General features: G+C 35.4%; 1 protein-coding gene across 2 annotated transcripts in view; it reads right to left on the reverse strand.

The window, feature by feature from the left end:
* Positions 1-15008, reverse strand: part of PNPLA8 (patatin like phospholipase domain containing 8) — a 52779-nt gene that overhangs the window by 17902 nt on the left and 19869 nt on the right. The window contains exons 5-8 of one of the 2 annotated variants that reach the window (XM_030826795.1): positions 11235-11329; positions 10355-10526; positions 5091-5148; positions 1697-1705 (exon numbers count right to left, since the gene is read on the reverse strand). In XM_030826795.1, coding sequence (XP_030682655.1) covers positions 1697-1705; positions 5091-5148; positions 10355-10526; positions 11235-11329 — 334 coding nt within the window. Of the gene's footprint in view, positions 1-1510; positions 1706-5090; positions 5149-10354; positions 10527-11234; positions 11330-15008 lie in introns of both variants that reach the window. The other variant, XM_030826794.1, reaches the window with a different exon arrangement.

A 15008-nucleotide genomic window follows, 5' to 3' on the forward strand; every position in this document is an offset into this window, starting at 1 on the left:
ATAACTGCAAGTTTGTAGCACTATTAAGGTTATAACTTAAAAATCCTATTGTATTTTACATACACTGTCTAAATTATTTCTCAATTTATGACATGGTACATAAGAATAGGGGGAAATCATTGTTAAAAATAGTAAGCCACATGTTAAAATAAAAATTTTGTTTTGACCAATAAGTCCTGAAATCAGTATCAGAAACTCAGCAGCCAGTACTTTCTGCCCTGAGGGGGTGGAAGAAAGAGAAGAAAGGCAAGAAGGGGAAGTGCCTTACATAATTCAACAATGACTGATTCTGCAAAGTAAGAAATGGTTTGAACTGACTCCAAAGACAATGGAATCCTATTTTAATCTCTTAACTACAAATATTATATTACTTAAAGATTAAAAAGAAAATGGGAATAGCTGGCCATAACATTTTAAAATATATATAAGCTATTGTATCAAAATGAGATAAAATTGATAAAAATGTTTTAGTTTAAATGATCCATTAGAAAGTTTTGAAGTTTATATTGCTGACATGTTGTTTATATAGATCTATGTATGAGTTTTTGAATGCCGTCTTAATATCTCTGTCAACAGTATAAGATTTTTTTCTCAACAGATAGCTGACCAAATAAAGAGAGTAGATGTACTTTAGGGACTAGAGAAAAACGTCAAGATTCCTCTTATTCTACTCCATCAAATGAGACTAATTTTAAATGAGACATAATTTAAAAAATTAAGTATATATAAAAATGCAAGCTTTCAAAGTATCAGCTCTAAAGCTTTATTAGCATTCAGTGTAAGTTATGAATTAAGATTTCCATAAAGAGTTGGAAAAACTTGACAGAGGAAAAGCGTAAATAAGTTTACATAAAAAGAATTTCCAGAAATAATATTCACTTTTATAAATAATTTAAACATGAATTTAAAAGAGTATAATTACAGACGACATCCTAACTCTGTAATTTAACAGCTGTGATGCTAGTCCAGTTACTTAACTTTTCCTAAGGTGCGAATTCCTTGTTTGTAAAATGCAAATAACTCTACCTCATAAGTAGCAAGGATTAAATGAGATAATGCATGCACAGCACTAAATAAGTGTCTGGCACACAGCTAACTTAATGAGTATTTACTATTATTTTACTGTATCCCTTTCTTCAAAATATGCCCACCCAAACTGTCAAGCAGACTGGATTCTGCATTTTCACGGAGTGTATATCATTTTTAATTTTTATCATGTTTGGAAAGCTAATCATACACACTCTCACTTTTCCATCATAAAATTATCATAATGGGCTACGAATCACACTACATAAAACACAAAAACTTTCCTAAAATATATTTGCATGTCAGAGGCTTGTTAAGAAAAACAACAAATAAAAATATCCTAAATTGTTCTTCTTTTGACATATGAAGACACAAAGAAGAAAGTCTCCTAGGTTGATCCTTCTGAAGATCAATGACATTTAATAAATGCTGATTCTTTTAATCATGTAAAATTTTAAAAAATAAGACATACAAGTCAACTTACTTGATGAAGATCATTTCCCAATGCATATTCTGCAAAGTAGCCTGGAGCAGCAGATGAGGCTCTAATGGCCTGCCACATTTTATACTGACAGCCTCCCAAATAATGAGAGTTGATTCCAGGAAAATGACCATAGTTTCTGAACACAAAAGCTTTGGGTGTTATCCCTCTATTTACTATGGTACTTACAGCAGCTACCTAGTGAATGAAAAAGTGAACAATTCCATCGTTAACAGTAATATATTTGGGATCTGTAAAAATTAAATACTATTTAGTAGTATGAATGAACAATCTACAACTACATGTGTAACAAATATAATGTTGAAAAAAGAGAATCACATCTTTTTAAACGGGCATTTCTTTGTGGGATAATAGATATAAAGACTGAAGCAATTCTGATAAATTTATTATAAGAGAATAATAAAAGAGATTTATTTGACCATGATTTAATTTAATTAAAAAAAAATTCAAAAAGGCAAACATTTCTAGACCTTTACATGATAACTGACAAAACAGTAGTAATGAATAAAAACTGCTTAAAGGCCGGGCGCAGTGGCTCACGCCAGTAATCCCAGCACTTTGGGAGGCTGAAGAGGGTGGATCACTTGAGGTAAGGAGCTCAAGAGCAGCCTGCCCAAAATGGTGAAACCCCATCTCAACTAAAAATACAAAATTAGCTGAACATGATGGCAGGTGCCTTCCAGCTACTGGGGAGGCTGAGGCAGGAGAATTGCTTGCCCAGGAGGTGGGGGTTGGAGTGAGCCGAGATCACGTCACTGCACTCCAGCCTGGGTGACACAGTGGGACACTGTCTCAAAACAAACAAAAAAAACTGCTTCAAGATAAGTACACTATTTTCATAATATCACTTACAAATTAGTCTTTGTTTCTGTGCTCTTTGAAAGTATTTTGACTTCAATAAAACTGAAATGTAACACTATACAATCAATGCTTTCAGGTCACAATTATTAAAACCTGGTAGTTGGGTAATGTTTATTAAAAAACTATAATGTCATCCATCTCAGATCTCAAATTTTATCACTGTCAGTTAAATTTACATGAAATGTGCTGTTTTATTAATGATCTGTAATACAAACTTAAGAGGCTGACAGGTATTGATGAGGCCAAAGTTAGTGTCCTGTGCCAAGTCCTGCCAATTGTTTTGATATTTAATAAACAAAGGTCACATGCCAAATTCCTATGAATAATCCAAGTCTGTCTCTAGGCCACTATGGATAGGCATTGGCCATACACTAAAATCCAGAGTCTTTCTATAGTTGGTATATAAATACAGTTGGATTAAGAAAACATACGAGTGGCTCTCCATTTATCAAGATGATTTACTTCTTAAGATGGCTAAAGTTCCCCATAACTTTTATTCAAAACTGACAACTTCCATGATTTAAACCAAGCAAACAAACAAGGAGCCTTGGAGATACAGGGGAACAAGCAAGAAGCATAGAGTGCACCCTAGTGTCCTCTCCAAAAGAGCTAAGTCATCTCTTCATCACAGCCTCTGAGGCCCTGAGCCTGATCTAATCGGCCTCCTGCTCCAGCCTCATTCCACATGCAGCCCTTGGATTCCAAGGCACTAGTCTTTAAGAACTCTATCGTTTCCTGGAATTCTCTATGACTCTTCCTGCACAGGCCATTCCCTTTGCCAGGAATGCTCCTACTCAATGGCCTTCACATTGACATCTCAAATCTCACTTCCTTAAATTAGCTGTCCCTCATGTCTCCTTAAAAATGTGCTTTCAGAGAACTGCTTTTATGCTCCATAGCACTTATGTTCAGGGAAACTACTACATGTCATCTGTGTGATTATTTCATTAATACCTATGTTGCCCTACAGAGCTGTAAACCCCATGTCTGCATTTGCCCACAAATGAATCCAAAGTGCCTAGTAGTGGGTGCATAATTAATACTTGCAGAATGAATCAAAGTATGAGTATGCCATAGTTAAAGAGCAACAGAAGGAGCTGCACTTGTTTGATTTTTCATGGTTACAGCTTGTTATCTGAGAATAAATACAAGCTGCATGAAATTTCTAGGCACATAAATTCTATTCTTTAAACAAGTAATATTAAACAGAACTCAAGCAACACTCAGATCATTGGGTTTCAAACACATAAATAAATGAAGAGCCACATTGAGACACATCTAAGTGACATTACAATCTTAATGGGGATTCAATTTGTATAATAATATAATCTAATATAGTCATGCATTGCATATCAATGTTTTGGTCAATGATGGACCGCATATACAACAGTGGTCCCCTAAAACTAAACGGGCTTCTATGCTGTATTTTTTACTGTATCTTTCTATAGATATTTTTTATCTAGATATTTGTATATCTGTAGATACATAAGTATTCTTATCGTTGTGTCACAATTGCCTACAGTATTCAGTATAGTCACCTGCTGTACAGGTTTATAGCCTAGGAACTATAGGCTATACCATTTAGCCTACATGTGTAGTAGGCTATACCATCTACGTATGTCTAAGTACACTCTATAATACTTGCACAATGACAAAATAATCTAATGACACACTTCTCAGAATGTATCCCCATCATTAAGTGATGCATGATTGTATTGTATCTAAGAGGCATATAAAATTTCTCTTTAAAAATCTAGAGTAAGAAGGCCGGGCGCGGTGGCTCACGCCTGTAATCCCAACACTTTGGGAGGCTGAGGCGGGCGAATCACGAGGTCAGGACATCAAGACTATCCTGGCTAACATGGTGAAACCCTGTCTCTACTAAAAAATACAAAAAATTAGCTGGGCGTGGTGGCGGCCGCCTATAGTCCCAGCTACTTGGGAGGCTGAGGCAGGAGAATGGCGTGAACCCGGGAGGCGGAGCTTGCAGTGAGCCGAGATCGCGCCACTGCACTCCAGCCTGGGCGACAGAGTGAGACTCTGTCTCAAAAAAAAAAAAAAAAAAAAAAAAAAATCTAGGGTAAGAAATGTCATAATGTTCCTGAAATCACTAGATTTGGTTTTTAAAATTATGATGAAATAATTCTTCCTTATTTTCAGTCCATCTTTCATGTTCTTCCATTTCTGTTATAGTTTTACTGAATTTAGAAAAGGTATAAGGATGATATCCCATCTCTTCATAGAATGACTCAATATATAAAGAATTAATATAATCTATAATACCTTAATAAAAGGGCCCTCAGGGCCGGCACGATGGCTCATGCCTGTAATCCCAACACTTTGGGAGGCCAAGGCAGGCAGATCACCTGAGGTTGGGAGTTTGAGACCAGCCTGACCAAAATGGAGAAACCCCATTTCTACTAAAAATACAAAAAAAATTAGCCAGGCGTGGTGGTGCATGCCTGTAATCCCAGCTACTTGGGAGGCTGAGGCAGGAGAATCACTTGAACCTGGGAGACGGAGGTTGTGGTGAGCCGAGATCGTGCTATTGCACTTCAGCCTGGGCAATAAGAGTGAAACTCTGTCTCAAAAAATAAAAATAAAAATAAAATAAAATAAAATAAAAGGGCCCTCAGGACAAGTGCTTTCACCAGACCTTCAGATGGAACTAGGTGTTATATTTAAGAGACTCTAAGCTTACCTTAGGACATGTGGGGTTTCTTGCTGTTTCAATCATCAGTGCAGATCCCATCCTATCCCTTTATTAAAGGAGAAAAAACAAGTTATATCAAAATGACTTTATCTCCTAACAACAAGGAAACATACAGTATGCAATTACTGTTTGTCCATGGCTTTGTCAAAGTGCTATGAGGGAAAAAATGTAAGACTCTCCTCTAGGAGGCTTATAATCCCATTAATGCACATGAAACAATATGCAGTTATTTATCAACCTCTGATTCAAACTGCAAGTATCTATAGTTCTGAGGTGGAGCAACCAACAGAGGGGCAGTAACTGGAAAAGATGCAGGAAGGTTGCTTGAGGAAGACACTGAAAGACTGCAAGGCAACATATTTAAAGCTAGGACATATACAGGCTAAAGGCACAAAGGCAAAATGAATGTGTTGTTTTCAGGGTCCTGCCAATAGGATAAAGGAGCTGTGTTGAGATAAGACTGCAGAAGTATGCATGGGCTAGTTAGAGTAACCAGGTGAGGACAATGAGACTTTAAGCTTGTTTTAGTTGGTAACAGCCAATGTCATCAAGAAAACGGCTTTGAAAATCATCAGAGTTGGCATTTCAATTACTATGACATTACAGAAATTGTCCTTGGGCAGCAATTTTTGCAATTCCATAATAAGAGAATTTTATTTCAATGCAGACTTTTCCAGACTTAAAAATTATGTATTTTCCTACACTGAATACAAAGACTATGGTTTCACCAACCTTCCTCATGAGTAAAACCATTTTCTAATGTGTTTTTCAAACAATACTCATGTTTCTCAACTAGAATATTAGTGAATTTCATAAAAAGAATATTTACAAACTGCTTAGTGATCTACCCTTTATAAGCTTTAATAAATATTAATCTAAAATACTTTCCAAAATGGACAAGATCTTTTGTCTTTCTCAACCTGATCTATACATTTCTACTACATGAAGATCAATGCATTTTATCTTTTTAGGATTCTTTGTCTTTTCACAGAATTCTTACTGTAAAATTACAAGAGAAATCCTAGGAGCATGCTGCTTTCACACTTTTTGGCAAAGTTCATATTTATTTATTTTTATTTTTGTTTAAATCTTGGTTTTATCAAAAGCTAAAATGCTTTTAGTGAATTAACTTATAAACTTCTAAAAAAAGGCAATGGTAATTGTTTATTTCCGAGATGTCAAAATATGAAAAAAAAATCAACATGCCTAGATTCTACTGATGCCATAATATAGTTCCCTTAAAGTAACGCAAAATTATCACAGCAAAATAAATAAATAAAAGTCCTCTCAATAAACAATGAGGGAAAAAAATGCTATGACAAAAAAGGCCAGAAGGTAGATACAGAAGAATATTAACAATACTGGCACCCAGTGAATCACAGTCCTGGTATCCATGTCGTTGTATATAGTCTCTTCCTACACAGACTCTTGGTTGGCGTGGCTTTCGTCCATGTGACCTCAGCAAACATGCCATTAAACTGAGGCTTGATAAGTGCTTATGCACTGGGGCTTGCTCTCTGGGAACTCTGAAACCACAATGATGAGACAAAGCTTGAGTGAGAATGACCAGGTGGAGAGAGAGGCTTCCCAGGCCCATTAGCGGAGCCACCAAGTGAGCTCAGGCAAGAACAGAAGAAACATCCGGTCAAACCACAGAGTCATGAGACTAAATCATCATTGTTTTAAGCCACTAAGTTTTGCAGTGGCTTGTTCTGCAGCAAAGGCTGAGTTTGAAAAAGCAGAGAAAGAAAAAACAACTAACTACACTGATAAAATTTATCAGTGCTATGATTAAAAATAAAGAAGTTTCCAGAAGATCAAAAATGAGACAGCAATACACAAATATGCAAAGATACTCTCATAAGTAACAAAAGGAAAAAAAATTTCATAGTAGAGAAGCTGGTTTTAAATTTTTAAATTTTCATTAAATACTAAAAAGTATTGATTGTACGAATACTGGGAATAGATATGAATTTTATATATATATATATATATATATATTTTTTTTTTTTTTTTTTAGATGGAGTCTCACTCTGTTGCCCAGGCTGGAGTGCAGTGGTGCGATCTCAGCTCACTGCAAGCTCCACCTCCCGGGTTCACGCCATTCTCCTGCCTCGGCCTCCCCAGTAGCTGGGACTACAGGCGCCCGCCCCCATGCCCGGCTTTTTTTTTTTTTTGTATTTTTAGTAGAGATGGGGTTTCACCGTGTAGGCCAGGAAGGTGAATTATATTTTCTAACAGACACAAAAGATGTGAAAATAAGTAACATACAATGATAATGGATGGGAAGCTTTCACGATTGAAAAGATGTCAATGTTCCACAAAATAAGTGATACATTTCATGTAATTTCCATGCAAATACCAGTGGAATTTTTTTTTATGTGATAAAAGTAGCCTAAGATTAACTTTGAAGATTAAATGAAAATTGTGTAAAAGAATAAGGAGAAAAGATTTGGTATGCTGTATCATTATAAAAATATTATGCAAAGGTTCAACTAAATTTACAGAATTTGTATGAAAATAAATCCACAGAGAAACCAAAAACTTGAACACAGATTCTAATATAGATAAGAATTTCAAATATGATAAAGATGATGTTTCAAATCAGTTAAAAAAAACACTTGGTAAATGGAGCTGGGACATTTGGATTAACATTTGATAAAAAAAATAAAGCTTGATTCTCTTACAACATATACCAAAATAAGTTTTAGGTAACTTCAGAATTACATATAAACTGAAAACTTTAGAACTAGGAAATAATACAAATATTTACCTACCTTCAGAGTAGAAAAGACTTATTTATTTATTTTTAAATTTAAACTTTTAGTATAAAGAGTATGCATGCAGGTTTGTTACATGGGTAAACTGTGTGACACCAAGGCTTGGGGTCCCAACAATACTATCACACAGGCAGTAAGCACAGTACCCAACAAGTGGTTCTTCAGCTCACACTCCCACTCTCCCTCCCGTCTAATGGTCCCCAGCATCAATTGTTCCCATCCTTACGTTCATGTATATTCAATGTTTAGCTCTCACTTATAAGTAAGAAGACGGGGTATTTGGTTTTATGTTCTTGTGTTAGGTTATTATAATGGCCTCCAGCTCCAACCATGTTGCTGCAAAGGACATGATTTTTTTTTTTATAACTGCATAGTATTCCACAATGTATATGTACCACATTTTCTTTATCCAATCCACTGTTGATGGGCACCTAGGTTGATTCCATGTATCTGCCATTGTGAACAGTGCTATGAGTGAACGGTGCTATGATGAACACATGAGTGCATGTGTCTTTTTGACAGAATGAATTATTTTCCTTTGGATATATACCCAGTAGTAGGATTGTAGAAAAGACTTACAAACATAAAAGTTAAAAATCATTAAAGGAAAAGATTTGGCTAAATGAAGATGTTTCAATCCTCTACGTTAAAAAATTATTAATCAGCACTTTTTCAATATATGGTTAATATATTTACAATACATTGAGGAATATCCCATAAGAAAATAGGCAAAAATTATGCCCTCAAAATTCACACACAAAAAATAAAAAGCCATCAAACACCGAAACCTTTTTTTAAGTTCAAACTTATCAATAATGAAGCTGATACAAATTGAAACATGAGTTTCAAAATCTCTCAAACTGATGTCATTTTAAAAATTAAGTGTTTGGTGTTCACAAATATTTCATGAAACAGAAATACAAACTGATGTTGGCAGATGAATAAGCTAAAACCACTGTAATGAAGAACAAATTCAGCTATGTATGTATCAAGATTCTTAAAACATGCATATCCTCTGACTCACAATTTTACTTCTAGAAATTTACCTTAAAGATATAGCCAGAGATTTAAGTAGAGATGTAAGATGTTTATCTAAATTTTATTTTGAACTGCAAGAGTATCTGAAGTATCCTTTTCTAAGACAGGATTTGTTAAATAAAAAATAGTACATCCATAAAATGGTGAAGAACCATTAACATATGTTTCAAAAAATATTAACTGACATAGGAAATCATCTGTGATAAAATGCTAAGTGAAAATGCAGGACACAAACCTACATGTGCATTATCTGAATTTTGTAAAGAGAATGGATACACACACACTCACAACTACACACATATACACTTGTCTATCTGTAAGAAATTACAGAAAAAACCCATCACCATGTTAATATTGCTTTTGTTCTTAGTGGGATTATAAATTATTTTTATTGTTTCTCGATATATTTTCTATTTCCTATATAATAATTATTTTAAGAAGACATCAACATTGGACCCAATAAATATGCTTCTTATATAGTGACCTACTGATATATTCTGAAACGTGAGAAGAAATTTAAAGTTTTCTATGACAGCATTATTCATAATCCCAAAAAATTAGGAACATAAATGTCGTAAATGTCCATAAAAATCCTAAATGGAAATGATTAAGAAAATGTAACATCCCACTCTGGAGTATAAGGTAGTTTTTAACAATATGTCACGAGATTTTAAGAACGTTTGAAAAAAGGAAAAGGATACAAATTTACAACTACAATCTAATATCAGCTATACAAAATGTATACGGTCTAATAAACTAGGAGATATATTAAAGTCTACAGCTCTGAATAATAGGATTGTGGATGATTTTATGCTTATATTTTATGATTGTATATACTTTGGGAGGCAGGCCGATCACTTGAGGTTAGGAGCCTGAGCAACATGGTGAAATCTTGTCTCCACTAAAAATAGAAAAAATTAGCTGGGCATGGTGGTGCACACGTGTGGTCCCAGCTACCTGGGAGGCTGAGGTGGGAGGATCACTTGAGCCTGGGAAGTTGAGGCTGCAGTGAGCCAAGATAGCACCACTGTACTCTACCCTGGGCAACAACGGGAGTGAGAGCGTGTGTCGAAAAGTAAATAAAAATAAAAATAATTGAATATTTTAGAATGACTTTTAAGTCATTCTAAAATAGACACACTTAATATGTTAAGTAAAAACAACAGGATGCAAATATCTCATATTTTTAAAAAAAGCAATTGCAACTTTTACATGCAAATCTCACACACACGAACCCCCCAAAACAATTACTAAACTATGATTTACCAAAATACTAACAGTGGTTATCTCTAATTAGTCGAATAATTTAATATTCTTGATATTTTTCAAATTATAATATGTAAGAATATAATTTAATATTGACATTTTTCAAATTATAATATGCACATACTACCTATATAATCAGAACATTTAAAAAAAGTAATTGTAACTTACTTAAGAATGTTTTCCCATGTTTGACTGTCATAAAATGCATGGCTCCAACTCATTTTGACTGTTCCAACAATGACATTTTGTGAAAATACATCTGATCCTAATTTTCGATAAAGTTCCTCACATTCATCCAAAGGCATATGAAACAACCCCAACATGAAAGCTAATATGGCACCTGGAAAAAAGAATCCTTAGCTTTTATCAGTGTTCAGTTATAGCCCTTATGATGATAAGATCTCCTGAATCATAGTTTTGGCTTAAATTTTAGCGTTGATACTTTCTAGCTATGTCACCTGGGACAAATGACTTTCCTTCTCAGAGCCCCATTTGTTTCAGGGGTAAAATGGGAGTAATAAGAACAACCAAAATTCATGTGTCTTACTGGGTTAACAAATGTAAAGGGATTTACCAGGTCTCAAAAAGGATTAAATAAATGCTACCCCCAATAATGATAATAATAATAATTAAAAAATATTTACAAATGTGTTGTTTTACATTAAATTATATATAAGATACTATGGTAGATAATTCATGTTCTTTCTAACATCAATGAATTACTTAGTTTTAGTCACAGAATATGGTATATTTGACAACTCACCAAGTCACTAAGCAATTCTCCTTCAAGTTAGTCCTAGGAGATATTAGGTACTCTTGGATGTCCTTTTAAAGAGCTGATTCCATATCTAGCTATAATAGGTAGGACACACTGCCACCTAGTGTGCCTAACTGGCATAACCATGAACAAAAAACAAGAAGGAGAAAATTTTGGGGTATGGAAAGAGGGCTGGAGAAGGCAAAGGACTACGATCTTAAACATAAGTGCTTAATATTCTTTTCCTTAATGTACTGCCAGAATGCACCACTTCCATATAATAATAATTACCTGTGCTTACACCACAAATGTAATCAAAGAGCTGATGAACTGGCTTCTGAGTAAGTTCAACTAATTTTCGTAGGGTCTGGAGAGCAACCACGCCCCTACAGAAAAGATTAAAGGCAAAATGACAATTCCTGTTTAAAGAAAAAATAATTTAAGCTGTTGAATAAAACAATCTAAGAATTGCTTTTGCAGTTTATATGCTAACATGAAAATTAATAATATAAATCAGAATCAGTAAAAATTGCCTGTCCAAATTTTTAGGATTACTTTTGAAAATCTACTATCTAAATGATACAAAACCTACACTAAGTCAACACATTTTAAAATTTATATTAGTATCTTTCTCTTGTTTTTTCACTGAACCCATCCTTCTGCAGAACAGTATCTCTTTAAGAATAAATCTGGCCAGGCAGTGAGTGGCTCATTCCTATAATCCCAGCACTTTGGGAGGTTGAGGTAAGAGGATCACTTGAGGCCAGGAGTTCAAGACCAGCTGAACAGTATAGCGAGATCCCATTTCTACAGGAAAAAAAAAAAAGTAAAAAGAAGAAATCTACCCAAATACACTTCTTAAGAATGCCAAAAACCAACAAACAACTAAATAAGAATACAAAGATATGCCAATATAAAATTGAAAAAAAAAAAAACAAAACTCTGGAAAACACTTAAAAACTCACTCACTGGTTTTGGAATACCATATCTTGGTTTCTTCTCTTATTAATATAGCTGGTCACCTATGACTCTATACATTTTTGTCTTACATATTTCACCAGTCAGATTTCTTTTTTTGAGATGGAGTCTCACTCTGTTGCCCAGGCTGGAGTGCAGTGGCTCACTGGGCTCACTGCAACCTCTGCCTCCCAGGTTCAAGCCATTCTCCTGCCTCAGCCTCCCGAGTAGCTGGGACTACAGGCGCCCGCCAGCATGCCCGGCTAATTTTTTTTTTTTTTTTTTTTTTTAGTAGAGACAGGGTTTCACCATGTTAGCCAGGATGGTCTCGATCTCCTGACCTCATGATCCACCCGCCTCGGTCTCCCAAAGTGCTAAGATTACAGGTGTGAGCCACCGCGCCCGGCCACCAGTCAGATTTTTAAGCTCCCTTTTCTTTATTCATTTTTAAAAACTCTCAATAACTTTAGGTTAACCCTCTACATTAATGGTATATTAATTAATGTTGCTGACTTTGCTCATTTCTGAATCCTTGCCAACAGCAGTTAATAGCTTCATGAAGGAATGCGAAACGATGAAAAAGCTTAGGAGATATAGACCAATTGCGGGTGTATGTACCATGTAAACTGTCATGTGTGTATCATGACAATTTTTAACAGTGGGAGAATAAAAAAAAAACGATGAAAAGCTCTATTCCCAACACAAGGCAGGAGGTAGTAAGTCCTGGAACACAAAGATAGTTACGCACCAAAAAATTTAGACTGTCACATTGTGCCTTGATAATGTTAACAGGAAGTAACTAGAAAATTCTGTAAGATTAAAGGAGAAAACCAAAGATGCTGATTTTTTAAATACAACAAATAATGTGGATTTGAGGAGAGTTAAGAAGATGTCTTATGAAAGAGGTACATTATTAATTCAAGGCAAGACATGATGAATTAAATGTAATGCTGGATACAATATATTTAACAATGTGACCTCTATTATCACAAAAAGGAAATAAAATAGGCACGTATACGTTCACATAGAAAAGGATTAGAAGAAAATAAATCAAAATACTAAAATAATCTTAGAGCTGTGAACTATGGTTTTGGGGTTTTTTTCTCTCTCAGGTTTTTCTAACTACTCATATAATCGGGAAAATTAACTATTTAAAAATGTTGTACTCATAAATGCCGAATGAATTTAAATACGTATATATTTGCCAAGTTGCCACGACTGTCTATGTCTACCACTGTAGGTTCTCTCATAATAAAGATGTCAAAGATAGGGTTTTTTTTCTCTCAAGCCCTCATACATTACTGCTTTCCACACAAACCTCCCATCTGGGCTGCTTTCCCATATTCCCCTAAACCAAGTTTTCTCAACAGCGGAACTGCTGACATTCTAGGTTGGATAATCTTTGTTTTGTGGGGCTGTCCTGTGCACTGTCTGATGTTTAGTCACAACTGTCCTCTTCAAACTAGATGCAAGTGGCAGTGCTCTAGTTGTGACAACCAAAAATGTCTCCAGACACTGCCAAATGTCCTCTAGGGAGCAAAATCACCTCCAGTGGAGAATTACTAATCTAAACCTAACTTCATCCTAACCCACCCCTAGATTTTCCCAAATTACCTCACACTGATTTCCTCCCTATATGACTAATACAACTCTTATTCTACAAGATAAACTATTTATTGGATACAAACTTCTTTTTCATCATGCTTGTCTGACCTTAGACATATGAATGTTCTTTAATTTTCTTACTTCCTTCCTATCTCTACATAAATATAACTTCTTTAAAAAGAAGTCTTGGTCCTGAGCATTCTTTAAAATAGTACTCTTCCTCTCTATCCCTTCACTTTGCTTTATTTTTCTTCATAGCACCCAGAATAACATATTTTTGTTTTTCTATTTGTTGTCTTTTCCTTCTCTACAATGCAAACACTGTATTGTTTTGTTTGCTCACCATCCCCAGGATCTAAATCAGTGCTTACAACATAGTAGGTCCCCAGTATTTGTTAGCTGACTCAATGAATGACACTACCTGTCCCAACTCCCCTGAACTTTATGGCAGAGAAGATTCCTTCTGCTCCTTAGTGAAATGCTCCTACTCATTTAACTGCCATTTTCCCTATTTTTCACCATCTGGAACCAATTCGATGAACTAGAATAATCTCTCCAGTTATCACTTTATCTATATCACATGAATGACATACACCTTCTTAAGATTATTTCACTTTCCTAAGAAATATCTTCTAAGATCTTTAAAGATTTTTCTCTCTTCAGTGCGCTTTTGCCACCCGAGCACTTCTATATGGATATAATCTTACATTAAATATGTTCAGGAAACAACTGTCTTTCCTCAACACCAATCTGTTGAGATTCCCTGCAATTTTGTCCCAGTCACACACAGGTTTACTCTTAGAGTGATCTTGACCTATGTCTACCATATCCTGTCTCCATGTTTCTTAAAAGTTACCAGTATTGGCGTGGTGGCTCACACCTGTAATCCTAGCACTTTGGGAGGCCGAGGTGGGTGGATCACCTGAGGTCAGGAGCTTGAGACCAGCCTTGCCAACATGGTGAAATCCCGTCTCTACTAAAATACAAAAGTAGCCAGGTGTGGTAGTGCATGCCTATAATCCCAGCTACTTGGGGAGGCTGCAGCAGGAGAATTGATCACTTGAACCTGGGAGGTGGAGGTTGCAGTGAGCCGAGATCATGTCACTGCACTCCAGCCTGGGCAACGAGAGCAAAACTCTGTCTCAAAAAAAAAAAAAAAAAAAAAAAAAAAAGTTACTACGTTTTTCCTTCCTCCTGCCTTCCACTGCCACCATCTGAGGTTAGCTTCCTTCTCTCATTACTTACTCCTTCCTTCATATTGATGTCAAAGTATAAAGGACTCGGGTGAATACAGAACCAAGGAATTTAACAAAAAGATACAGGGTAGTATTTGAACACACAGAAGAGTGGTTGGCAAGTTGGGTATACCAAAAAGCAAAATCAGAGAGGTAAGTTAAAGCTAAGAACAACAGGCAGGGCATGTACTATGAATTACGAAGTAACAGTAGAGATGGCAGGGAACTAGAGAACAAGCTAGAAGATTTTGGGGAAAAGGTTTGAAAA

This window comes from Nomascus leucogenys, chromosome 13 (genome assembly GCF_006542625.1).
Source record: "Nomascus leucogenys isolate Asia chromosome 13, Asia_NLE_v1, whole genome shotgun sequence".
Lineage (NCBI taxonomy): Eukaryota > Metazoa > Chordata > Mammalia > Primates > Hylobatidae > Nomascus > Nomascus leucogenys.